Raw genomic sequence first — 26,490 nt, forward strand, 5'->3', positions numbered from 1 at the left:
TGAAGAACAGATCCCTTGGCTAGAGCTTGCCAAACGCACCATGCACACAGCCCAAATCACCTGCTGCTGATCTAGAGCTAAAATACAAACGCTGCAGCTCCCAATATTAAATTCAGCCGTGGTTTAATGCCGTAATACCTATGGGAACACTCAGACACGGGGTAATAAATAGGCCAAGAACTTATATGTCAAGCTGCACCTCAGGACAATTTGAAATAACTACAATTCTACATTACTCACAAAAAAATGCCAACTCATTCATGAGAGCCTCAGTGCCGAGGCAGGCTGTGCTGTTATTAGCACCTCAGTGATACAGCTGGAAAGGAGATGTGTTCCTGGAAGCATTCCTTCTCATCCATCAGCACCACCAACCTGGACCCTGAAGGCTGAATTCCACCCTGTGTTCCACCTCTGCAGTGGTACAGTGAAATCCAACTGGAGCTGCAGGCACAACCCAGTTAAACCCCTCACCCAACATCTCACAACATCTTTTCCTCACGGGAGCTGACATGGAAAATCCAGCAGCCTTGGAAGGGATGACATGTTAATAGCATGGATTAATGAAACTCTGGACTTCATGGGCACTTTCTGGTCAGAGATGTTGCTGGAATGTGCAAATCCAGATGGGAGGTGCTGGCAGGGCATAGCTGGGTGATGAAGTGGGGAGGCAGAGGGGGAGCAGCATTTACATTGCAATTCTCCCAGATCCTCAGCACACACTGGAGGGGCTGTGACCCCTCTGGCCCATGAAATTTCCCTCCCAGAGCATCCAACTCAGGAGATATGCAACACCCAAATAGCCCTGGCACTGGTTTGTGAGGGCTATGGGTCAACCTATGCTGACACTGCAGGAAAAAATCTACCTGCCTCCCAATACTTCACCCCAAAAAAGCTACCTGCCCTCCCACTCCTCCTCCACATACTCCTATCCACTTCTCTTGCAGGAAACAGTTTCAATATCTGAGACACTGGGCAGACATAATAACAATGAAGAGTGGGAACTCCTGAACCAGAGGTGAGAATTAATATCCAAAAAACTAATTGGTTAAACTGGATTGAAAGAGAAAGGGAAAACTTCCATGTCATCCATCCAGGAAAAGTGAAGAGATCCAGAGCAGCCTGTAGTTCTGCTGGGCTGGGTAAGCTGAGCATCTACTGGAAGCACACCCCACTCTGACCTGGCTGAAATCAGCTGAGTTATTTCGCTTTGGGAAACTACAGATCCCTAAACAGTTGAGATGGGGCAATGCAAATTACTTGGGGGGTTTCACAGCCCTCTGTGAAGCAGGGCATCCTCTCAAGACCCTCAGTCCCACTCAGGGAACCCCAGGGCAGCTCATGAGTCCCCTGGAGCAGCTCATCATCCCTTTCAAGGGACACAGAGCTGCAGCTGCTCCATGGGGGACCCCTGCCATGACACCACGGGATTTATTTGTACCAAGAGAGGAGGGCTGTGATCATGATCCTGCCCCGGGGAATCTCAGCCAGGCAGTGGGGATTCAGACCCTTCTAAGAATGCCAGCTATGGGATTTTCCTTCAGCCACAGATGTATAAGATAATAAGATTTTTTATAAGATGCTTCTACTCTAGAGAAATCACAAATATGTCTGAGACCTCTTTCCTGAGACATCATTATAGTACAACAAGAACATTATTTTCTCTCCCATGGGAATTGAAATCCTCATCCCATCCCAAACAAGAATTCAAAATTTCAGACTTGGGAAACTAAGACACAATGCACAAAATCTTGGAGGTTCTTCCCTCTGTTTCAGTCCCCTTTCCTTTATCCCTTTGGTCTGTACTGTAAATCAACCAAAATTAACAAATATAAATAAAAGTCAGCTTGAAGAACATGGAACTTTTTGTTCCCCAGCTGTCATTGGGGAGCCAATGGCAACCATTAGGGAACTAACGCCCCAAATGGACATTTCAAACACCTCAGACAACATATTCCAATAAAATTGGGGTTTTTTTTGAGGCCAGTCCACTGAAACTGCTCCTCTCCCACAAACAGCTTCAAATGACATTTTCTGACAGTAACTGTCTAATCAAAACACTATCGACCAGCTGTAGACATCATGTACCTGAGAGAGTCACTGACTCCTGGCACACAACCAGCTCCATGGATCCTCGCTGGGCTGGGAGGAAAACAACTGGCAAAATCACTCAGATTTTCTCTCTGAGGGCCACAACACAGCAGCTGGGGGATGTAACATCCTTCCTTTGACTAAATGATATATTGTGGACAAAAAAAAAAACCTTCCAGGACCACTGTAAAAAGACATTTTTCAGGAAGCAGAAACTGAGGTGCAGAGCCTGGGGTTTGTATGCAGCAGAAAGCCTCTGCCCACCACCCCCATTACAGCACAGCTGCCACAGCCTCAGCTTCTCCATTAAAAGAAGAGTCTGCTAATTCTCTCATCAGTAGCAGCAGCGCCTAATTAAAAGGAAAGCATCCTATGATTAAACGAGCAACACCCAGAAAGAGCGAGATCCAAGTGTAATTCAACTCTGGTACAAAACAGCAGCTCTGCCGATGAGCCCTCAGTAAACACTGAATTTTGTTTACAGGACATCTTGCCTTGCTGGACACACAGATATGTTGTCCTGGATAAATCATTCCCTGTTAGCCTTCTGTTTGCGCGGTGTTGATTTGTTGATGTACTAAACAGCACATTGACAAGCTGTGGCAGCACATGAAATGAGAGCAGACAGGGCAGCGCCGCTCAGAAAATACAGAGCATCGCTGGGGCAGAGAGAGGAGGTGAGCACGGGCACCCACCCAAAGCTGATCCTGCCTGGCAGGGAGCAAGTGTGGCAGCCAGGAGGGCATGCTCTCTGCACCCTGTCTGGGGCATTCAGGCAAGGCTGTCTGGCACCAAGCAGGGCACTGCCAGGGGGATGGGAGGAAGCAAGGGGAGACATCCCCAGAGTGCCTCAAGAGGTGTCTCAAAGCTGGACCAGCACCGTGCCCTCTTTTGGCAATCAGAAATAGGCTGTAATGCATTTCCTTCTCTTTTTTCCCCCCCTATTTTTAAAGTTGAGTAGAAGCTCATGAACGAGAGAGATTTCCAATGGCAGAAGTGACATACTGCATTTCTATGTGGGCTTTTACCTCTTCTTCCTGCACACAGGGCTCCAAGGTGTCTGCTGAGCAAGTGAGGCTGTGGACACCGAGTTGGGGAGAAGGTGAGGACTGGAGCTGGGGCCATGCAAGCCATGGGGCCTGTGTTCCCCAATTTCTGAAAAACAAGCTCTGCTGTTGTATGAAGTTCAACCAAGTGCCCTGGCAGACACTGCCCAGAGCTTACAAGGCTTCCCACTCCTGCCTTCCTCCAGCTGTGACCCATTTAGGACACAGGGTCTTCATCATCATCATCAGACCTGCACCCAGTGCCATGGGTATGGCTGGCACATTTCCATCCATCCTGCACTTCCCTTGTCCAGACAACGAGCTCCAGGCTGCAGGCAAGCCTGGCCTTGTCCAGCCCCTGCTCCTGGGATGCCAACACAAAAGAACAGAAGCACCCAGGGTCTTTCATCTCTATCTTGCTAACAACAAAACAGAAAACCCCGCTCTGTCTCACCACAGCTCAGAGCGAGGGTTGGGACGACCAGGCAGGAGGCAGATCCCTCCTGATCCCAACGGATATCTTTGAGATATCGCTCTACTTCTGTGAGCACATCCAGAAGACCGTGAAAACTTCCAACCCATTCAAACTGCTGCAAGAATAAGACCTTTCTGAAATCATTGCCATGGCAACTAGGAAAAATAACACAGAAAGAAAATAGCGACCTCAGCTATTTCACAGGAAGCACCAACAACATTTTACTGACTCATCGCTTGCAGATTTCTGATATATATACATAAGAAAGAAAATCAAATGGGTCACACAAAGATAGGATTTTCAACTTGACACTGCTCTGTTAAGATCCTCTCCACCCATGTGGGTGCAGACACACACCAGGTCCACCCCAGAACAGAAGCCAGACCACAAGTCCTGGGGCAAAATGCAAGGAATTCTCATGAACAGAAGCAGCTCTTAATTAACAAAACGAGGTGCCCTTTCTTTGCCCTCTCCCACGCTCAGTTCCCCATGACTGATAGCTCATGGCTGTGTCCTCATTCAACCCACAAGCCTTCTCCAGGCACTGCCCCTATCACATCCACATCAATCCCCCTGTATCAGTGCACCCACCCAGCCACGACCATCCAAAACGCCACTTCAGTTCCCTCCAGTAAATACAGCTCCTGTTGGCTCCGGAGCCACTTGCAACTTTATAAATAGAAACTCAATCCACACATATTTTCAGAAGTGACATTCATTGTCTTTGGGGCTCCTTAAAAGGTATCAGGCTTTAACTACTGTCCTGTGTCCAGCAGAGCAAACCTGAGTCATGCTTAATCGGGGTATGATAGGCTTCCTCTACTTGTCCTTTGCCAACTTGGTAAAAGAATACGATTTGGAAAGTAGCAGGATTGCAGCAGGTTTTGCTCTGCTCCTCCTGGGGCTGGAGACATGGAAAAGGGCAGCGTGCTCCCTGCTCAGTGGGCTGGAGAAGGACAGCTGGGATGTTCAGGATTTGTAAGTATTTATTATAAGGAAATGACTTTTCAGACAAGTTAACAAGTCCAGTTACATCCCTTCACTGCATGGGAAAGAAGGATTTTCTTACAGGCTGAATGGAGGCTGAATATTTCATGCCACAGCAAGTAATGATGTAAGAAAGGGAGGAAAGCAGCTTTCATTTCAGAGAAATCAGAGCTGTGTGCACAGGAGGGATTCCCCTTCCATCCCTTCTGCTAATCTCCTTGTCTTCCACCCAGCCTTTCCCATTCCAATCAACAAGTGTCCCTTCCCAGCCCACATCTGCAGAGAGAAGGAGCTGAGTCCTGTGGACACGGAACCTCCTGCTGCAAGATGTTCCTCTCCAACACATCTTTGTTGAGGAACCATGGCAAAAAACCTGAATTCCCTGGCCCCGATTGCCCTTTTGGGGCTGAGTCCCAGCCCCCACCTGTCTACTTTGAGAGCAGGGTGCAAATGAGGGGATGAGCCCCAAATGTGATGGAGAATTTCATCGACCCACCCTGAAGGGACCTTACATGAACCATGCTGCCCAGACCCACAAACAGGGCATGCAGATCACACCCTCCTCCACCAAGTTCTGCAGCTGGCTTCTCTTTATCACTCTCTGGAGGCACAGCACATATTCTTGCCTGGAGATTTCTGGATGAGTATTATTGCAGAAAATGCAAGAAAAACATGAACCAGCTCATCCCTCTGCCCAGGTTTTGCGGGAGCTTAAGCTGAACAAAAGCTGCATTTCTACTTGGTCACACCTTGTAAGTACTTAAGATTTAAAGCCCTCTATTTCTGGTTAATCTAAACCAAGTTTGAAACTTATCTCCCTATTAGTACTTGAGAAGGGACCAGGGGGAGGGAGGAAATAAAAAGAGGGAAAGAAAAATGCTGTCACTGTAGAGCTCCTGTGCAGTTCTGCTGAACCTGGCTTTCTGATGCTGGTAACACTATCTCTAATGCTGACAGACATCCAGGGGGGAAAAGCTGCTCATTTCCTAACATCAGCAAAAAACCAATTACAACAAAGAGCTGAAATCCAGCAGAGATGAGGGAAAAAGCACTCGGCTGCTGCCCCCATTCCTGCTGGGGGCTGAGCAGGGTAGGGATGGGCTCTGTGAGGACATGAGTGGCAGCAGGGCAGAGTCATGGGTGCCAACAACATTGGGACAAACCTCTACCAGGAGAACTGAGGAAAAATATGGGCTGATCCCTGGGAAAACACCAACAAGCAGAAGTGCTTACAGATGAAAGTGTTTGTGGTGCAAGCTGAGGGTGCTCCAGATGCTCTAGCTGAATTTCCTGGATCCCACCCAAAGGAACAACCACAATAATCAAAGAAGGAACAGAAAGAAATGCCTGGTTATCTGCATAGAGCACTGATTTTTCATCCATACAGAGATGAAGCAAGTTTTGAAAGTGCACATCATTTTTCCATTTCACCTAGCTGGAGTCTCTTCTCAGTGCTGTCTAGGCAGAGATAACAGGAGGGTATGGATGGCAGCTGAAACAACAGCTGTAATGATAGGATCTAAGGCAGCCCAAGTATTTCCAGCCTCTGAACTAAATTAACAGGAAAGGACTGACACTTATGATTCCAGAACCAGGGAGCTGAAGAAAACTTTAGCAGGTGTCAAGGAATCTATATAGACTCATTCCAAAAGCATACAGAGAACTGATTTATCTGATAAAAAATAACCTTTCCAGTTGCATGAAATCTCATTTAATTTTCAAATAATTCAGGTTCCAGAACCAGGATAAAGTCTGCTTTGTAGGCACAGCCCATTTTTAATGACTAAGAGGACCGTGGCATTTTTTATCCCTGGAAGAGCTTCACAAGTGGGTCAATTAAAACATGCGAGTTTCTACAAGATCTCAGAAACTCTTCCAATCCCCAAGAAGCAGAAGAACCCCCAAGGTCCATAAAAAGAATTACCCCCACTAACAAACAGAGAACTGGTTTTGAAGTCGGTAATCCTAGCGATTAACAGCTCCGATGGCTTCCATTAGCATCCACTCCTCCAGTCTCCAACAACAAGCCATTAATGAGAGTAATTTCTGCATAAGCAGGAGCTAATTTAATACAGCGCGTGCAAACCCATAGGGCACCTCATTTTCCTGCCATGGGAGTGCCCCTTGCTGCTGGAGTGTCAAGGAATTAAGTTGACAGTAGCTCCAAGCCCTACACTGGGCAAAGCCAGCAGGAGCTGAGGGAGGGAAAAGCCTCGCTGACCTGCCAAGGCTTTGATTGCTTGGCTAAGAGCAGCTGGCATAGGGCTGGAGAGATGTGAAGAGAGTTAAATAGAGATGTGGGATGTGCACCTGAGTGGAAGTGGAGATATCTCTGTAGGAAGAGAAGGCAGTGCATGAACACGAGGCCTTGTGAGCTCCTGGGAAGAGCCCTGGGCAGGTGGAGGCATTCCAAGGAAAGGTTGCTTCATCGACTCAGGGATACACACACCTGTGTAAGTGCCCTTCTAAACAAAGCCTAATGAATCAGACTCTTACGGGGAAGTATCAAATGAGAAATTTCACCACAAAGCTGGTCTGTACCATTCAGCTGGAGCGAGACAGCCGGGCTACAGGGTTAAGGAGTGCAGCACCAGTTTGCATCAGTGTGTGATGCAGAGAGCCCCTGGTGCAGCACCAGCTGGGACATGGACATGGACATGGGACAGGTCTTTGCGTCCCTGCACCCCAGGAGCAACTCAGAAGAGATGGAAGAGACACCAGAAATATTTTACAAAACAAAAGAATTCCCTTCCTTCCTGACCTGGGGACCTGACACAAATCCATGCACATCAAAGAAGCCAAAATATGTGTGTCCTGGATTGATTTGGCATGGAGCCACTGAGGCTGGAAGGAATACGGAGCTGTCCATGACTGCCCTATGTAGCCAGACAAGGGTGAGCTGAACCAATCTCTGGATCTCCCACAGCCTCCTCAGGAGGTGAACAAGCACTGGACAAGATCTCATTTTAGGGATTGTCAAAGGAGCAGCCTCCACACACCTGACAAATTGCAGCTGCCATCCACCAGCAGCAAAATTTTCAGCTGGGCTTGAAACTGGTGGGGATTGGGATGCTCTTGACCACCAAGTCCTGGGAGCAAAGTACTTCTCATCCCAAATATGCCCTTATCTTTTGAGGCAGTGCTTATACAGGGATCCAGACCGGCTACTCTCCAGTCTGCCCAGAACTTTGGACACACAAACATCCTGAGACCTGGGGCACCAACCTGTCACACCCCCATTGCCCAGTTCCCTTACACCATTTCTCCATGGAACAATCCAATTTTCCTCCCACATGGAGAAATCAATCAGTGGGTGTTATGACAACTAATAATTTTCAGTTACCTTCTTCCCTGCACATTGAATTCAGGCAGAAGCAGAAGTACATAAATACCATTTGGGTGACTATTATTAATACTTGAACCTGCAGCCTAATGGTTGCTCCATGCTGGCAGTTTTTCGAACTGTTCACCTCCCCTCTCCATCACACTGGATATCTAAAAATTTAATGTTCTGTGATGCTGATTAAGACAACCCTCTTGTTCTCAAGCCTTGACTGTTTACATAAATAGACACTTTAATGCATTTTGCCAGCAAGGTTTCCTTTGACTCCTTGGCACAGATGGTTGATATTTCCATGCCGCAGCAGCTATTAGATCGTAATGTTACCAGTGACAACCCTACATCATCTGTACCCTGCTCTCTCCCCTGCAGCAGGATGTACCAGGAATTCAGCTAGAGACACTGCCATGGGCTTAGGCTGCTCCTGTCTCCTGCAGAAGGAGTTTGCCCACCTTGGCTTCAGGCACTGTGGCTTTGTGGATCCCTACAACACGCTGCTGTAGCGGGGGGTCCTCCAATGGCTGCGTTCATGCTGGGACATGTCAGGCATTCCCTCATCCCACTTCCTTGAAGAACTGCCTCCCATGGATAATGAGCTTTTCTCCTTGGGTGCTGTCTCAGAGAGTCATCCACCTTCGTCACCTCTCCAATTTGCTCTTAAAAATCAACAAAAGGCTCCCCACAGGTCTGAACCAATTCTTTCTTCCTTCTTTCAGAGACACCAGGGTTTTGGATCAATCTAGATCCAAGTCCACACAAGACCCAGGCAGGGATTTGAACCCATTGCAGCTTTGGAGAGGCCAGGGAAGGACTCTCCAGTCTCTTTCTTGTTATGTTAACAATGGCAAAACACCGCAGAGACGGCAGCTGAAATTCAAGCGCTATTTAAACAAAAGAATATGTAGGGTATAGTTCATACAATGCGAGTTCAGACAAGGAAACTCAGAACAGCCAGGAAGCTCAATGTGAACCAGATTTTAAAAACAAAAACAAAACCCCCAAAGCCCTTCCTCAAGGAAGCCCTTGCCGAATTCTTTCCCCTACTGAGGCGTCCAACATCACGCCTCATACTAAAGCCTTTGCTTTTCACTCCAAGAAAGGAGTTGGAGGAAAAAAAGGAAAATAAAAGCAGCATATTATGGAACAGAGCCTGGCTTGCAGCCAGGGCTGGGGGGAAAGCAGCACAGAAACCCTCTGGTTTAGCAGCATATTTTACTCCTGCTCTATGGCAGAACAATCTTTTGCAAAGCCGCAGCTGTTTGAACCCACAGTGCTGCAGAGGCTCAGCTTCCTTAAGGCGAATCAGTCAATTGGTTCAACAGTGTATTTAAAATCCCCCCGAGTCTACCTTTAAATCACATTTATATTCCTCTACCCAAAGGTAATAGTTTCTACCTGCATTTTGCTTCATCTCTGTAGAAAAACAAGCTATTTAGCAGCCACATTAATAATCTGCGGCAATCTGGTTGTCATTTCCCTGATGGAAAATTTCACACTGCTGCCCAGCAGCCGCAACGTGGTGAGTTCTGCGAGCACCTCACACTGTGCTGCCTCCCTCCCACCTCACCTAGAGTCAGAAGAACAGCAGGAGTTGGTTTCACATGGGCGGGGTGGGGAGGAAATACAGAATTACAGCCAGTCAGGTGTACCTACAGCTCAGGCATGTGCAGGAACCACGTGGAAACAACCTGGTGTTGAGTGAGAAAGTCAGTCAGCTCATGTCAGAAGGAGCCTGGAGGAAACCCAGCTCTTGAAGCCCCAGCCATGTGATGGTAAAATGTGTGTTGACAATTTACTGTGGAAAGTGGCCTATGGAAAAGAGCCTTAGGTGGAAGAGGAGGTTCATCCAGCAGCCCTGGCTATGGGTGCTCATTCTGGCCAGGTTGACTGATGGGTGAATACAAATAAACAGCAAGAGGTGGGTGCCAGTATTTTCAACACATTCCCAATTGCCACGCGTTTGTATGTGCCTTTAGAGAACCACTGTCATCTTAAATACCACAACCAGGCCTACTCTGCTTGCCATGTCTGTTAAACAAGAGACTGAAAGATTTTTTCAGGTCACTTCAGGCTGCCTGTGCCAAGGTGAGATGTCAAATCTCCAGAGGAGCAAACTTTTCTCCCTGGCTGTTATGAGGAGCTCAGCTCACCAGCTCCTGTCTTGAAGTCCAGGATGGTCTGGTGGTCCCAGAGCTGCTGAATCCCACCCAGCATTGCTGGGGGCAGATGGGTAGGCAGAAGCCTCTTCCTTCTTGAGTAACCTCCAGCCTGTCCTTCCTCTCAGAGAGGAGCAGCCCCTCTGCCAAGGGGCTGCTAAACAACACAAGGTCTTGACGTGACACCTTAAAATAGGCCCTTAAAATATTTACCCTAATATAGCCCACTGTGCCCAGGGCAGCATGTGGAAAGCCCAAGAGGTAAATACTGTCTAAATAAGCAGAGAGCTTAATATAGAAAGTCATGAAGTCAAGTACTCTTGAAGCGCTCTCACATCTTTGCAAACATCAGTCAGTAAAGATAAATTTGACATGGTTGATCACTCACACTTTTAGGAAAGGCTCTTCTAAATGAAAGAAAAAAACATGTTTCAGTGTTTATAATCTCTGCAGGAAGGCCCGGTCCAGCATTTTGCCCCTCTAATTCCTGCTCTCATAGCTGTCAGATTATGAAATTGCCAGCACTAAGCCTTACAAGCATACAAAGAAACACCTCTCTGTTCTCTGCCGCCACTTCGAGAAGATGAACTAATAAAAACAAGCTCTGCTATTATCTCCAAATGCCTGGGAGAAAGGAATCTGGAACAGTAGTAGCTTCAAAATACCATTAAAGAAAGCAACCACCCACAGTGTCTGGAGTCCCCCCACGCTTATCAGCTCCCTTCACCCTTGTTACCCGAAAACCACACAAAAATCTGCCTCATGTCATCCAGATGTTTGCTGGGACTCACCACTGGCCAGGGCAGAAACCAGAAACCTCCTGCCCCACTTTTCCCAAGGCAGAGAATTAAGGAGCTGTGTTTCACTTAGAGTGTTTGATGATGGGACCTTGCTCAGCCACCCCTCCCCAGTGGGGTGGTCCCCCTGGATGGGAGCCCACACCAGCATCTCCCAAAAATGCTCCTGGTAAAGAGCAACAAGATTTGACATTCTGCCCCTTGGGCAGTCCCAGTAAAGACACCGTGGATCTGCTTTCACCCTTCAGCCAAGGGAGGAATAAAAGTGTTTATTGGTTTTTGTGAACCATCTCCTCTCAGCTTCTTTGGGATAATCTTCCCAAGATTATTAAATAAAGGTAGAATCACTCAAGCTTCCCTGCAGAGCTCCCATCAAGGGCAGCAAATGAAGGTGAAACCAGCAGGATTTTGGAGTGAACCACTGTTTATTGTGTACTGAAAACAGCACCTAGCCAGCTAGACTGCATCAGGGCATCAGGGAGGAGGTGCTGGCTGGAAGGGACACATTGAGCACAGCCACGTCTCCCTGGCACTTGGTCACTGAGGCATTAATGCCACAGGATGACAGGGGAATTGGGAGCTGATCCACAGCCACCACTGCTTCCACCAGGAGCTGGAGGAGAAACACCTCTGTGAGCAACTCAGCAAACATGAAACATGCCAGGAAGGGAGAAAACTGAGTCACATTGAGATGCAACGAGCTTCTCAGCCAAGACTGGTGCTGGGAGCACAGAGCTCTGACACCCCGGGAGAAACAACATGCTGAGAGCCCTCAAGAATGGGAGGGGTTTATAACAAGGTTTTGCAGCATCCCTGCATCCACAGTGATGAACTCTTCACCCCAAAGGAAGCATGCACCTGCAGCCCTGAGACACACACCTGAGGCAGGAACAAGGGCACCATGCCAGGCGGGCCCCAGCAGCAGCCACAAAACTCATGTGAGGCCACAGCATGCAAAGCCTCTGAAAGCAGAGTACTTGTCATGGAACATCATGGAGATGTTTCAAGAGGAACAGGGCAACTCCTTTTCTTAATGACTATTTATAGGGAAAGCTCTGCTAGGTGACAAGCAGTGAGAGGCTGGAGCACAGGCACTCTCTTGCCTGCAAGGACTCAGATAATTGAGCGAAGGAATAGCCAGTGATGAGTCTATTTTGGACTCATCATGCTGCTGCTGGAGCATTCACCGAGGAGGCAAAGCCATTTTTTACCTCCTCTCCAAGGAGTGCAAACTCAATTGAGTTCCCTGCCTGCAGCTGCACTGACCCCAGAGCCCACAGCGGCTGGCAGCACCTCAAGCACTGCCAGGCTCACAGAGACCTGGTGGCAAAGGGCTGCTTCTTCTCCGTGGTCCTCTCACACAGACCCCAGCACCACCTGGTGCTGCCCAGGGAACAGTGGTCTCAGCATGCTGCTGACCATCCCTGGTAGGGCTAGGACACAGGAGCTGACATAACCAGGTACCAGCCAAGGTGATTGCTGCACCCTGGAAGCAGGCTCAGAGGAACAAGCCTGCCTTATTGTATTCTGGGACCCTTCCCAGAGCATTTTAATGCCTCTCACCCCAAACCATCCCACCAGCAGCTGGATTTGGACTCACAACTCCACCTGCAACCCCTCTGCACCAGGAGCCGCCAGGACAGCACTCACCTGCTCGTGGTACTCAATCCCCATGCTGAGCGTGTTAATGAGAATGGCCACCATGATCCCACGGCCAAAGTATTTGCTGTCCACAATCTTCTGGAAAGTCTCACACACCACGCGCCAGAAGGCCAGCACCAGGTGGGCTCTCTTGGCCCGGGCCCTGCCACTCTGTGGGTCCCGCTGGTCGCTGTAGTGCGCGTCCTGAGTGAACTCGTAGACGCCCTCGCTGTCCGAGTCGGCCGTCTCGTTGTCCGACAGCTCAGCCTCACCCGCCAGCGCCGCCAGGCAGTACGGGCAGCTCTCAGGGCTGCAGGAGCCACCCTCCAGCCTGGTGCAGGGGCTGGGGATCTTGCAAGAGCCTTGGCAGGGACCTGAAATGGCAGCAGAGCAGGGAAAGGGCAGCTCGTCAGCTGGGACTGAGGGCTGCAGGAGGCGAGCCCTGTTCCCTGTTAGCACCAAGCCTTTGCCTCTGACACGACAAGCATTTCCTAATGGGAAAAGGGATTCTGCTGGGTTAAAAACTGGGCTCCCCAAGTGCCTTCTCTCTGTTTATGAAGCTCTCTTTGCTGCCCCCAGACGGGTACCACCCCAGGCATGGACCCTAAGGGCACCTCGTTACATCTCTAGCCATTACAGGACGGAGGAAGCAATCGGTTCCCCCAGTCCTGGCAGGCTCCTGGCTGTAATTATCAGAAGGACTGTTAGCAGCCTTCTTTCCTGTTCCCTCTGCTGATGCTCCAAAACGACAAGCTTCCCTCTCCACACGCTGGCCTCAGTGACAGCTGCCAGGTGTATCCTGGGTGAAATACCAGCAGGATATTCCCCAAAATTCCCACCAGCTGGCTGTCAGGAGAAAGGCAATGCGTGCACCTGACTCCTGCATGGCAGCACCCAGCAGTGAGAGTGCACACCCTGTGCTAAACCAACTCAGAGCCCAGTTCTGTGCGTTCAGTCTCTGGGCAGTGCTGGGCTGGGGGCAGGATTTGGTCTCTTCCCTGCACAGCTCCTGGCTGGAAAGGTCAATGCCATTGCAGTGGCATGGAAAAGGCACTGACTGCCTGGGAAAGCTTGGCCAGAAACCCTTCTTGGAGGCTGAGAGTGTTTGGACTAGACTGGCCTGAACTCCCAAACTTCAGGATGTGGAGGGGAAAAGAAAAATATTTTCACTTTCTTGAAGTGAAGATACGAAATCACTGATCCAAGAAAAGATGCATTCAGTGTCTTACTCTTACAGGCTTCCTGAGCAAATCACAGATTTTTAATGCTCAGCATCTGTGATTGCCCTTGAGCACTCACACAAAGCAGACACACAATCTCCATGAGCCTTGTGTCCCACAAAGAACTACATAGTACTCAGGCATGTGATAGGACCCAGATCTGGAAGGTGTCCATCTGCAAGCTCTAGCTGATTTGGGGAGTACAGGATTTGGGAAGTGCTCCCTGTAAATGGTTTAGGAGCAGAGGGAAATAGTGGAATTTTGTCCTAATATTTAATCTAAACCCACCCTCTGCAAAGTTTAAAGATATTCCCTTCTTCCTGTCACTACATGTCCTTGTCAAAGTCCTTCTCCACCTCTCTTGGACTCTTCTAATCTACAAGATGGGGATTGCAAAGAAAATGGATTCACTGAAAACCCTCATATGCTTGGATTATTGTGGATATGAAGTCTGGGAGTTGAAACCTCCCACCTAAATTTGGCTTTTAGAATCAGGTAGGTCATAAGACTCCTATTCATCTCACCTGGAAAGCCATCGCCTTTCTCTGTAACATGGACTGAGAAGAACCCTGCAAAAAATTCAGAGAGAGAAGAAAATTAGGACAAAAACCGTATTTCTGGAAAGCAGCCCCAGATGCAGATCCAACCCCAGCTCACCCGTGCTCTGTGTCTCCAGCAGCTTGTGCATGGTGCTGTAAGACCCGGGCGGGATGTTGAGGCTCGTCAAGGTGCTGCTCCCAGCACCCACTGCCGCCTCCCCCAGGTTCTTCTCTTTCAGCATCTCCTGGGAGGTGCTGGGGTGCACGGTGGGGTACACCTTGCCGCCCACTATGTTCTTGGGGATCCCTTCTGGGCTTGGCAAGCCGAGGCTTGGCTGTGTCAGGGATGACCGGCAGCGCACCGGCTCAAAGTGACAGTCGGCGTGGTAGATGCTGTGCACGGACTCGGTGTTGCTGGGTGAGGCACTGGGGGCCCCCAGGGAATTGGGTGCTGAGGGAGGGAGCATCAGCCGGTTAGTCCCGTTGTGGAGCGAGCTGGTCTCCACATCACTGATCTCCGGGCTGGCACGGGGTGCTCTCAGGTTCCCGTTGCCCAGGTGGTAGTGGTGGTGGTGGTGGTGATGGTGGTGGATGAGGTGGTGCACAGAGGATCTCTTCCTGCTCCGGCGCTTCCTGGCGTGCCGCTCGGCCCTCGCCTTGCTTGTGGGGCTGCTGAGGAAGCCCATCCTCACGCCTGCTGCCTTGTAGGCCTTCACCAGCTGCTTGCTGCCTTTCCGGGCAATGTAAACCAGGTACTTGAGGAGCTCATCGTAGCAGCTCCCTGGCTCTGAGAAACTGGCGAGGGTGCTGGCGTTGGACAGGTAGCGCACGCGCTGCTCCTTCATCAGCTGGCTCTCGCGCTGCTTCGTCTCGGAGAACTGCGTCGCTATCACCACCAGGCACAGGTTGATCATGAAGAAGGAGCCCACCTAAAAGGAGAGGGGACATCAGCCACCTCAGTGTGGCCGTGGCACCCCACAGACCTGCTGGGGACAAAGAGTGGCAAACCCCAGCCAACCCCACCCCCTTTGTCACCCAGCAGGGACCACGGCTGGGCTGACTCACCCCCCAAGCTCCCGTCCCAGGGACTCCCACGCCAGCCCTACGTGGAGGACGTCAGGGATCAAAGACGAGGGAAGATTATTTTGACAAAAATCTCTTGCTCTTTTAAGACGGTGTTTTTCTCTCTCCACAGACAGCAGTTGTAATTATCACAATTAGTGACATTATGACGAATGCACTGCGCCTTCCTGATAGGAGCGTTTTTCTGCCAGTGTGTGGGCAGCTTGCGAGCAGATCCCTTTCCCCTGCTAATGGGATTTGCGGGTGACTGTTACGCAAGGGCATCAGCAGCCTGTACCCACAGCTTGGAGATTTTCTTTCCAACCAGGGTTTCATGAGGTTCTGCCTTCTGCAGAGCCCAGCCTGGGTCACAGGGAATTACTGACGCTAACGGGCTATCACAAACTGCTAATGTTACTCGCATGGCATCTGGAAAAGTACTGCTTGCTCTTCCTCTTCGTCATCCTGGGGAGGCTGAGAGCAAGGGTTTGTTTCTCTCTTGGGAAAGCTAACAGAAAAAAAACAGCGCCATGGACTAAACAACCATCTACTTTCTCGTCAGTGTTTGAGTCCTGGTTTGATGAGGAGCAGAAATCCCCACAATGACCTAACTGACAATGTGCAGCTATTTTTCTGGACTTAGACCGATTGTGTAGCAAGACAAGAACTCATCTCACTTAGCTACATCTGAGTGAAGCACCTAATGATCCTTTAGAGTCAAGAGAGAAATAGGCGCATCAAGTCTGCAATGCATCTAATTTATTTTGGATGTCTACCTTCAGAGGAGATGAATCACCCCCTTTAAAGCACCTATTTTTCTCCCTTGACGATAAAGGGAGTCTAGACAACGAGCTCAGCCAGTCACTGTAGACAATTCTGCTTGCATAGATGAAGCCCATCATGGAGCCCACCCCACAGAAACTCTTTGTTGGCTCCTTTGTGGGTGGTCTCAGATGATGCTGTGAAGTGTGGGTGGGCTGTGGGCAGTAATCTCTTCCCTCCTTTCTTAACGTGCTCTCTGAAGTTTGGGACTGCTTTCCCGGAACATCCCCATGGCACAAAGGACCCAGCCAGATGGGTTCTTTAATGGGAGGGAATTTTTGTGCAGCCTCTTCCCTTTCTGACACTCAAAAACTGGCCAGGTGAAATTTGCCTACTTTAAAACTTAAATTCAAGATGGTAAGCAAGAGAGAGAAGCTTGGAGCACAAGGAAAGAAGTAGTAGAAGCAGCAGCAACAACACAAGTCTATCTACCACTGCTTGAGCACAATTTTTTCCTTCCTGATGTTTGCAGCTAAATGCAGCTGCAGCACAATTCCATAGGGAAGCTGAGTTTTTCCCAGCAGGCTGGTTGCTACTTCAGCTTTTATATTCACTGTATATTCCTCTGCCCTGTTCCTCTGGGTGACTCCACTCTGCCCTCTCCAAATGCCAGGAAGACTCCCTCTGCTCCCCTATGGCCACTCACAATGATCAGGAGGATGAAGTAGATGAAGTTGTAGAAGGAGTGTGCATCCATGACAAAGTACATGATGTCCACCCAGCCTTCCAGTGTGATGACCTGGAGGAGACAGGAAGGGAAAGCAAACTCCTGAAGGCTCAGTTACAACAAAGTGCACAGGCAATGTTTCTCTGGCCAGGTCATATCTGACACCCCAAAGTAGATCTTGGTGCAGTACAAGATGCTGAGGAACCAACTCCTGCTCCTCCCAATGCCAACAGCCATTCAGCTGCCCAGGCTGAATCTAGCCCCTTTCCATCCAGACTTAAAGGCCACTAGTGCATTTTGCAGAAAGAAGAGCAGCCTCTAGGCTCTGCCCCACACCAACATCATCAGACTGCACACCCACAGGGTTTTGTCCATGCATGTGAGGTGGAGACATTCTCAAAACAGGCATCATATTGCATCCCTAACACTTTGAGTGCCTGTGCACTACTATGTAGGTGCTCACTAGTACACAACAGCCTGCAGGAGTGCAATTTCACGGCCCCTGGGGACATTTTGGGGGAAGGGCCTGCTGTTTGCCCACCTTGTGACAATTGGCAGACAGGGCTCACCTGAAATATCGCAATCCAGGCGTAGCCAATGTTATCAAAGTTGATGGCTCCCTTGAAGGGGTTGTGCTCCCCAGCAGAGCAGTTGGTGTAGTACTGGTTCCAGTTCACACAAGACGTGTTGGTGGTGTCATTGTAGGAATAATAATCCAGAGTGCACTCCAGACCCTCTTCCCTCCGTGTTGGGATGCTCCGACAGTAGCGCATCCCGTTCTCCCGGGGCTGGGAGCAGATGAAAGGATTTTCATCTTCGTTCTCTGTCTGGTAGTACCGTTCCAAATCCACTGTGTAGGGGCTGAAAGAGTCCAGACAAGGCTGGGGTTTGCACACTGATTGCAAACAATCTGGCAAAGACACAGCTGTAACAGCATAGAAGTCTGACATCTGCTTTTCTGGATCTTAAAGCTATTTTTTTAAGAAGGAATCCCCTAGGACTTACTGCAGCTCCACAGGGTGAGCTGATGTCCTTAACTGGGTTTTGAGAAACTGAGGCAGTGCACTCAGCGCCTTGTCAATCCCTTTGATGGCATTATTAAAAGTTACTCCCTCCTGAAGCACTCTGGCTTTAACTTTAGGAGACTAAGAGAAGGACTCAGCATGACAGGTCTCCTCTGAGCTGTCTTTGCTGCAGTAAGATGGAAAACAGTCAGTTTAAGCTCCTGTATGTCCTTCTTAGATGCTGAGAATCATTTAGAGAGACTCTATGTACAAGGACCTCCCAAGATTCCTAAAAATCAGACAGGGACTTCATCTGCATTTCACTGTGTCAGCTCAGCCCACAGGTAAGCTCTAAATTCCCTCTGAGGGTGGCCTTACCACAGCAAACCAGGCAAAAGTACTCTTCAGAGAGATGAAACAACCCGTGGTCAGTCAGAAACTGGCTCCTTGCTCTGCACACACTATCTCCTTAATGCTGCCAGGACTCCCACTAAAGCTTGCAAAGATATTTTTAAGCCTAGTTCAGCCTGGTTAATTCCTGCAGAATTGCCTGTAATACCCTTCAAAGCCTATCTAAAGCCCTGGAATTCTGGCTCAATTAAACAGCACCCAAACCTGTTGCTCTATTGGATTTACTCAGTGGTGAGGCTGTCCCCCTGCTCTGCTGACATTTGCTCAGCAGGAACATGTCCTGGTAATGACACTTCCAGCTACCTTTGAGGGCATGACCTGCAGGAGGGGTGGGAATTGATTAGGAGGTGCGTGGGAGAGGTTGGAAGGGGCCTCGTGCCAGGCTGTCCACAGAGCAGCAGCAACGTGGTCCTGCTGGGTACAGAAAAGAGGCTTTGGGCTGGTAGGATTCCTCCATCCAGGTGTGAATCCAGCCAGGTCCCTGGGGAGTCAGCAATCCACTGAAGTGGCAGAACTTGGCAGAGCCATCAAGGGTTTGCAGTCACCTGCCTTTCTCCAAGCATTTGATGGGATGGAGGTGGTGGAAAAAAGCAGGAAGGTAGAACAGGCATGGAAACCCTGAAAGAGGCTGTTAGCTACCAGGTATTTCAACCACTGTCCAAACAGTGCTACATCAGGCCAGAAGACTGATCACAACCATTCTTTTAGCCTTAAAATTCAGGCATCTGCAAAAATTAACACTTTGGGATAGGCACTATCTCTTGCTCTGAGGCTGAAAATCATTTAGAATCAAAAATGCACAGTAGTTCCATTAGCTTTTCCTGGGGTTTAGGTGGGACCACAAAAGTTGTGGCAATAAACACCACCAGCCACTGGAGGGGATTTAGACCTGGGTGTCTCCACACAGAAAAGGTCACACATTAATGATATGCTGAATTCCTGAGCTCCCATTCCCAGAGGGTTTTTTTGGAGGCTTTTAGCAATCAGAAAGGTTCCCAAATGCCAGTTGAGAGTTAAGGACAGACTGCAAATGCAAATGGGAAATTGTCACAGCTCGCTCTGTACCCGCTGCGTCTGCCCAAGTGACGGTGGCATTTAGGAGCAGGAAGCATTTACAGAAGAGAAGGGCTTTTTTACAGAGCAGATCCTGGAGGGACAGCCTCCCTGAGGCTGGGGAGACACCGGTGCTGCCCACACAGACTCACATGCTGAAGTTCTCAGGGAGGAAGCAGCGGTTCCTGAGCAAACCTGCCCACAGCTGGACCCCCACGATGCCGAAGATGAAGAAGACGAAGAAGCAGAGGAGGAGAACGTTCCCCAGCATGGGCAGCGTGTCCAAAAGCAGTGTCACCAGGATGCGCATACCTGAGGCAAAGGGGAAAAGTTTGTGTTGAATTTTTTTTGCTCCAGCCATGTCCTCCTGACTTTTTCCTTTCCACTGATACTTTTACACCTGTATTTCCTTCTGTTATTTTCCTCCACATGTGGCTTGTGAACAGTCACATCTTCCCATCCCCTTTAGCTTCCCCTCAAAGCCCCTGGAATAACCCCTTTCATTCATGCCTTGCTCCTGGACACCAGACCTACCTTCCCAGCTCCTCAAGTCCTCCTCTCTGAAGTTTTCTAGTAATTATGTTTCCTTTCTTTTCTCAGATTAAATTCTGATGTTCTCTTTTGCTCAATCATATTTCTTTCTCCACTCACTATATTTCAAAATTCCCTTCCCTCCCTATTTCCCCTCATCTACCCTAAATGCCCTCTCTTCCTTAAAATACAGGACTCTCTCTGGCAGTTAATTCTCACAAGTTCAGGAACAGCTAGTTCTGTAACAAGGACAAATTGATAGTGACTTCAACTTGACATTTACACACAAAAAATTTATTTCATCTGACATCTATGTAATATTCTGCTCATCTCTCACTCTCTTTCTTTCCCCATGTTCTGCACTCTCTCACTTGCTTATATTGGCTTTTATCTAAAGAAAGCTTTACTGTTGCACCCTTTACTTTGATACTTCAGGAAGACTTTTTTCTCTTATCCTGATGCTGTCACTTCCTCTCTCAGGGTTTTTCTTCTACTCCTTTACCGGGAACAACCACCTTGCATCAACTCCTAATTAACTAAAATTACCTTCTGTGGTTATTGCATTGATCATCAAACAAAGCCCATTTTTTATTTTTCCTACCTTGTATTTCTATCCCACTGTAACTACATTGCAGAGAAGACAAGATAAATTACCCAGGATTTCAAAACACATTAAGTGAATTACAACCCCAGTTAGACAGTGGTGGATAAATTCAGCTGTCCACCAGTTCAGCAGTGGGGATAAAAAAAAAAAAAAAAAAAACAACAACAACAAAAAAACCCAACCATTGCAAACAGGATTCTGAAGCTTCTGTAATGATTGAAACATCAGCAGCACAGCCAGATTAAGTTCAAGAGTCAGGAGCAGGAAAATAAATAGATCCCAGGCACTTCCAGCATCAGCATAGAGAACTGAAGCTGATTAGTTCTCATCAATGCATTGGGCCAGTTCAGACAGGGGAGTGCAGACTTGGATTTAATTACTAAAACCGTACTGGATTTGATGACCAGGATTGTTGGACCAGGAAAAGGATGCTCCTGGTGCAGTGGTGCTCATACTTACCATACCTGATCCATCCAGCCTCTGAGAGGGACGTGCTCAGTGCCTCTCATGGAGCACTGGGATGTGCCCAGCATGGAGCAGTGGAAGGGTTTGTGACAGCCAGTGCCACGTGGGGCTGGGCTGCCATGCAGCAGCAGGCAATGCCACCCACTGCTGCTTCAGGCAGGGCTGAGACCCTTGTGCATGACCTGATACACCAGAACTGAAGAGAAGAGCCCATCCCAGCCAGGTCTGCTTTGGAGATGCTGGGGTTTGGGCTGTAAGGACCAGCTCTGGGGTCTTCAGCACACCCCACGGGGCTCTCTTCAGGCACAGCAAGATTTCCTCACCCAAATTTCTCCAGGGAAGGATGGAGTATCCCAGGGAGGGTGGGAACAGCATGGCTCAGACCCCACTGCCTCTACTGCCTGTCCTGTACTGTTGGCTCAGTCAATCCCTATCACCTCCAGCCCTTTAGCAGCCTCCTCAGACCCTCTCCAGATGAGAAAGGAAGCTGTCTGAAGACAGTCCTGGATAAGTTATTGACTCATTTCTGATGCCACAGGTGTCAAAAGGAACCCAGACAGTGGTGGAAGGACCCAGCACTGCCAGCCTTGGGCAAACGTTTGAGCTGTGATGTAAGATCAAAGCACTGGGTTTTCCCTCCCCTCTTTGGGGCATGGATCCAGACAGCTGGCCCCAGCAGTGAGGAACAAGATCTGACTTACTGGGGACCCTGTTGATGGCCCTGAGTGGCCGCAGGACGCGAACGGTGCGGACGGCGGAGAAGCTGACGTTCTGCAGGTCCAGGGAATACTCCAGCATCCTGAGAAAGACACAGAACCACGGAAAACTGTCATGGACCCAGCGGAGAAATGTTAGATTATCAAACATTATAAAGCAAACATTAAATGCCAGCCACTCACAGAGGGACTTGTTACTGCATCTCTCCCATCAGGAAAGTTTGCCTGAGGAATTAATTAAGGCTTGTTTGCGTGTCAGGATAAAGTCAATGAGGGGGAATGTGATACACCAGCTCACACAGCCACAGATCTATCTCTCTCTCTCTTCTGCTTTGGTTACTGTTTTTGCACAGGGCCTGGCAGAAGCTTCTGAAAGTCCCTGCACACTCCTGAGAGGAAATTTCCAGGCATAGCCCTGCTTTTATCAATTTTATGGATTCTGTAATGAATCTGAGTTTGTTATGCTGAGCACCATCACAGTCCTGAAAGGAAAAACATCTCCTGGTGCAGACCCTTCTGTGGGACACAGGAGATGATCAGCACAGGATGCTGAGCTCTGCTGTCTCTGCTCAGCAGACACCCTTGGCAGGTGGGACCAAAAACTGGTGACACTTGCAGATAAAAAATGGGGCCAACATGGACCTAGGAACCTCCCAGTGCTCCCACTGCCTGACAGGGTTATTCCCCAGCTCAGGACATAAAGGAGCAACATTCACAAGACTTAGTCTCAGGATGCACCTGGATGGCTGCAAGTCCCTGGGGTGCCCCAGCACCTCTCATTCTTCTCATGGCACCTTTGCTCAAGCACAACAGAGTCATCAGTCACAACACCTCCAGGACTTTGCTCTCTGCCCGTGGGAAGATCCAAGAGCTCTGCCCAGAATATTCTCGAAGAAGCAGAGCCAGACAAAGGTAAGAAAGACAATCCTGAGGCTCCCTGGACAGGCAGGCTCCCACTACCACAGGCAACCACAGCATATTGTTCTCTTCCAAAAATTCCATCTCCAAACAAGCTGGGTGGTTCCCTCCGACTCTAATGGCCAGAAGCCCAACTTCCAGCCTGAGTTTATTCAGGACAAGCTCGTATCCATTTGTTCTTACAGTTGCTGTCTTTAAAGTAGCTTCTCTAGCTGTTATTTGTCCCTGGTGTTTACTCACCCATGTATTTACGGAGGACAAAGCACATCTTCTCTCAGGCTTGATTTTGCAAAGTTAAACACAAAGTTCTTCCAGCCCCATCTCTGCTTCTCAGTCACAAACTTCCTCCACACTTGCCCTGGTCTGAATTAATCTCACCTAATTAAGCATCAAGTTTCTGCAGGAGGTTTTGGTCCTTGCACCAAGGCACCAGTGCTGTCCCTTTCTTCCCTGCTAGAAATCCCACAGGATCCCTCCGTGCTGTGTTAGGTTTGCCATGGCTGAAGCACACTGGAGGCTTCTGTTGTCGCTGTGATCAGCCAAACCCACTCTCCTTCCTCCTAGCCCCAGCAGGTGAGGGGTGCCCCAGGGTTAGGAAGGCTCCCCTCCCAGCCCCCATATAAACAACTCCATGTTCAGTGCAGTGAGGCTTTACCTGGTAGGCTCTAATGAGAATGATGATGATGATCAAACCATATCTAAGTTTAAAATAACCTCAAAATATTCCTCTCTGCTTAGCTAACCTCCACAGCACTGGGACAGTCCCAGGAGATGGAGGTTGGACATGCACGTATGGATACTATGAATTTGTTCTCAGCCCCTGGCCAGAAAGGAATGCAGTGTATTCACAAAATCCCTCCTGTCCTGGGAGTAGAAAACCAGTTCCTTTCTCAGTGCACAGGACTCCCTGCATTGGGCAAGCTTTGGCTGAGGTGAAGAGAGGGGCAGTGGTTTCCCTGGCTTTCATTGCTGTCAAGTTTCACTCGCTGTTCAAAAAGATTTCTGTGTGGTTGGCAATATTCAGGTAAAAAGCCCATATCAAACATACAGCTTTTCTTTCATCCATTATTAAAACAGAGGCTGCCAGCAAAATTCAGAGCAGCACGTGGTTAAATGCAACAAGACAAATCATTTTCTGATTAATGACAGCTCCAGACACACTTCCAGAGATGTGAGTGCTTGTAAGCTGCAAAGGATGTGCTGTAAAATGCATTTTGATTTCATTTACTAAAGAACAATTATAATGCCAAATTTAAAGGAACATGCTGAACAACAGCCCAGAGGCTTAAGCAAACACTTGAACACCAAGACCAAGAGCAAGAAGGTGGTCACCTGCCTATGCTGTTGGGCACTGCTACCAGAACTGGTGTTACAGCACTGCCAGGCTCAGCCCAGACACAGAATGCAGGGTCCACGCCTTGCTGGTAACCAACAGCTCAAGAGCCTTGAGAGAACTCAGTGTTAGAGAAAAAAATGTCAGTAAAGCTCAGGCACTAAAGAGCAAGCCCAGTGAGAACACCACCAGTCCCCTGCTCTAAGGTCACTTCCCAAGGCAAGAGGAAACATGGGAAGAATCAATCCACATCCCTGGCAAGGGAAGATACTCAGGGAGAGCAAATGTCAGGATGTCACCAGCTGGTGAGGTGACAGCTACATTTACCAGCATATACAGCATTTATGCATTGGAAATCTGCAGTGTAAAAGGCTGCTGATGAAGCTTCAATTCAAATGTCATCTCTGCTCAGAGGGGAAGGCACGATGCCTGTCAGCACCGCTGCCACCAACCTGGTGCCCAGCCAAGTTAAAGGCTCAGAGAGAAACTCAGCATTAAATAGGATGGATTCACAGCTCGTCAGGGTGATTAGCAACCCCCGATCACTGGAGTTATTCACAAGGAAAGCAGAAATATTTAGGACTTTCTAAGAATAAAAGTGGAGCATCTGCAAAGCCAGACATACAACGGGCTGCTGGTGGGAGGCAGAGAGGGAGCTGATGCAAACCTTTGGCAAATGCTTCTCCAAGCAGGAAAACTCCCAGAGCTCAGCTGACAGGCAATAAGGATGGCTCAAGATGGACCAGGCAGGAGAAATGAATTCCTATTCCACCTGGAGACAGCGGGTCGGAGCATGCTGGAGTTTCTCTCGTGTGAAACCCAACACACTGGGAAGGATTGCCTGAATGCAATGCCAGGCAGCAACCCTGAGGCAAAGGGCTTTCAAAGGTGATGCTCAGGGCATCACAGGAAGGGTTCAAGGGGCTCTGCTTACCCAGAGAGTCCCTAACAGAGCACAGAAATTCCAGAGAAGTCCTTCCCACACCTAGCAGCATTGCATCTCTGAAGCACCTTGCTCTCAGCTCTGCCTCTGCTCCCATCCCCAGGATAAATCCTGCTCAGGACGTAGAAGATGTTGTGAAAACCCAGCAGAGCCACACAGAGAGATTCTGCTGAGGGCATTTTCCAAGGAAAGCTCGAACTCTCCCCTTTCACAGGTGGGTGCTGGGGGTACTGCACAACCAGGGGATGTGACCGAGGTCACACAAGAAATCGGTGGCAAAGCAGCAGTGGCAGCAGGCAGGGCCAGCCCCGAGAGCTGCCCACCCCCTACACACTCAGAGCCCTGCACTGCTGGGGAGAGATAGGCTGAGATTTATCCAGCGTTAAAAAGCTTCCAAAACTGGGCATTAGACACCCTTTATCTACAAAGCACAGCCATCAGTGGGTGATATTAAGCCATCGGTGCTGGAAAAGACAAGGGGAAATTATTTAGGTGGTGTACATTCAGCAAGCTGGAATGAAATTTGCCCCAGCTCTTGCCAGCTTGGCTGTGCTCCGCTTTCCCTCAGCGGCTGCATTTTGGAGCCTTGAGAGTCTCACCGCATTCGTGGGTGTTGCTTAATTTTAAAAATACTCATTTCAATCAAGCTGAACAGAAGAAAAAGAATAGCACACAGAGAGCATGAACCCTGCAGCCTGCTGGATCTGGCTGCACCATGTGTCCCAGCCAGGACACTTGACTAATGAGGCTTTTGAAGCAGCAGCAAGTTCAGCTGAAGAACTAAAAGAAACGAAAGAATTACCTTTTTAAAAGTTCTAAAACTTAAAAAAACTTCCAGGCTTTTCACAGGTGGATTTGAGTCAGCTCAGCTGCGAGGGAGACTGCTGAGGGCTTTCTTTTGCCCAGCAGGTTTCTGTGAGTCAGGGATGCAGCTTGTTCGGGATGCTTTGCTCCAAAGGTTGTGGGAAGGCAGCACGGAGCATCCACAGCCAATGGACTTCATCTGTTCTCAGGTCTTGGCTACCCTTTATCCACAAAAAAGTAACTTAAAACATTAAATTGCACAGCTCAGCCCCAGATATCGAAGTCCTGGAGGTTCATGATGACGACTATTGCCTTGATGTTCTGGCACTTCTGCTCAGAGCACAGAGCGCCTAATTCGGGATTAGTCAGGACACAGTAAGGCCAGGGAGGAGGCTCCCAGTTTCCAGGACAATGTATATGAATACATCCTGGAAAGCCCAGGAGAGGGCCAGGCTCCTGGGAGAAGGTTTCCCTGTGGCCCAGAGGGGCTGTGACAGTGGCTGCACATTGGGTAATTGTGTGTGCAAATCAGCCTCTTACACGCGCAATTACACCCCAGCGCTCGCTCGGGGTGCCCAGGCAGCACAGAGGGCACTGCTGCCACGTCCTCATGTGCTGCTCCTCAGGTCAGACAGCTCAGCAGAGCCAGAGGGAATGAAAAAGCAGCATTCATCCTGCTTCCCTGTTAGTTTTGTTTTTAAGGGATGAAGAGACTGATATATGGGGAAAATCAGCCTTCGCAGTGGGAGGCTGCAGCAGGGGCTCCTGTAGGCAGTGCCACACGTGCTCTTTCTTCCCTGTGTCTGAACCAGGGAGCTGACACAGCCCCTTGATCAGCCTTGTACAGCTAAAATGCCCTTCAGAGGAG

The 26,490-nt window shown here is 49.1% G+C and overlaps 1 protein-coding gene across 20 annotated transcripts in view; it reads right to left on the reverse strand.

Moving 5' to 3' along the window:
- The window catches only part of CACNA1G (calcium voltage-gated channel subunit alpha1 G), a 146,278-nt gene that overhangs the window by 70,587 nt on the left and 49,201 nt on the right, over positions 1 to 26,490 (reverse strand). For all 20 annotated transcript variants that reach the window (XM_064395827.1, XM_064395830.1, XM_064395824.1 and 17 more), the window contains exons 4-10: positions 21,610 to 21,707; positions 19,461 to 19,620; positions 17,410 to 17,701; positions 16,820 to 16,912; positions 14,408 to 15,218; positions 14,275 to 14,319; positions 12,540 to 12,904 (exon numbers count right to left, since the gene is read on the reverse strand). In XM_064395827.1, the coding sequence (XP_064251897.1) occupies positions 12,540 to 12,904; positions 14,275 to 14,319; positions 14,408 to 15,218; positions 16,820 to 16,912; positions 17,410 to 17,701; positions 19,461 to 19,620; positions 21,610 to 21,707 (1,864 nt within the window). The remainder of the gene's footprint in view (positions 1 to 12,539; positions 12,905 to 14,274; positions 14,320 to 14,407; positions 15,219 to 16,819; positions 16,913 to 17,409; positions 17,702 to 19,460; positions 19,621 to 21,609; positions 21,708 to 26,490) is intronic.

The sequence above is a fragment of the Passer domesticus genome, chromosome 20, assembly GCF_036417665.1.
Source record: "Passer domesticus isolate bPasDom1 chromosome 20, bPasDom1.hap1, whole genome shotgun sequence".
Lineage (NCBI taxonomy): Eukaryota > Metazoa > Chordata > Aves > Passeriformes > Passeridae > Passer > Passer domesticus.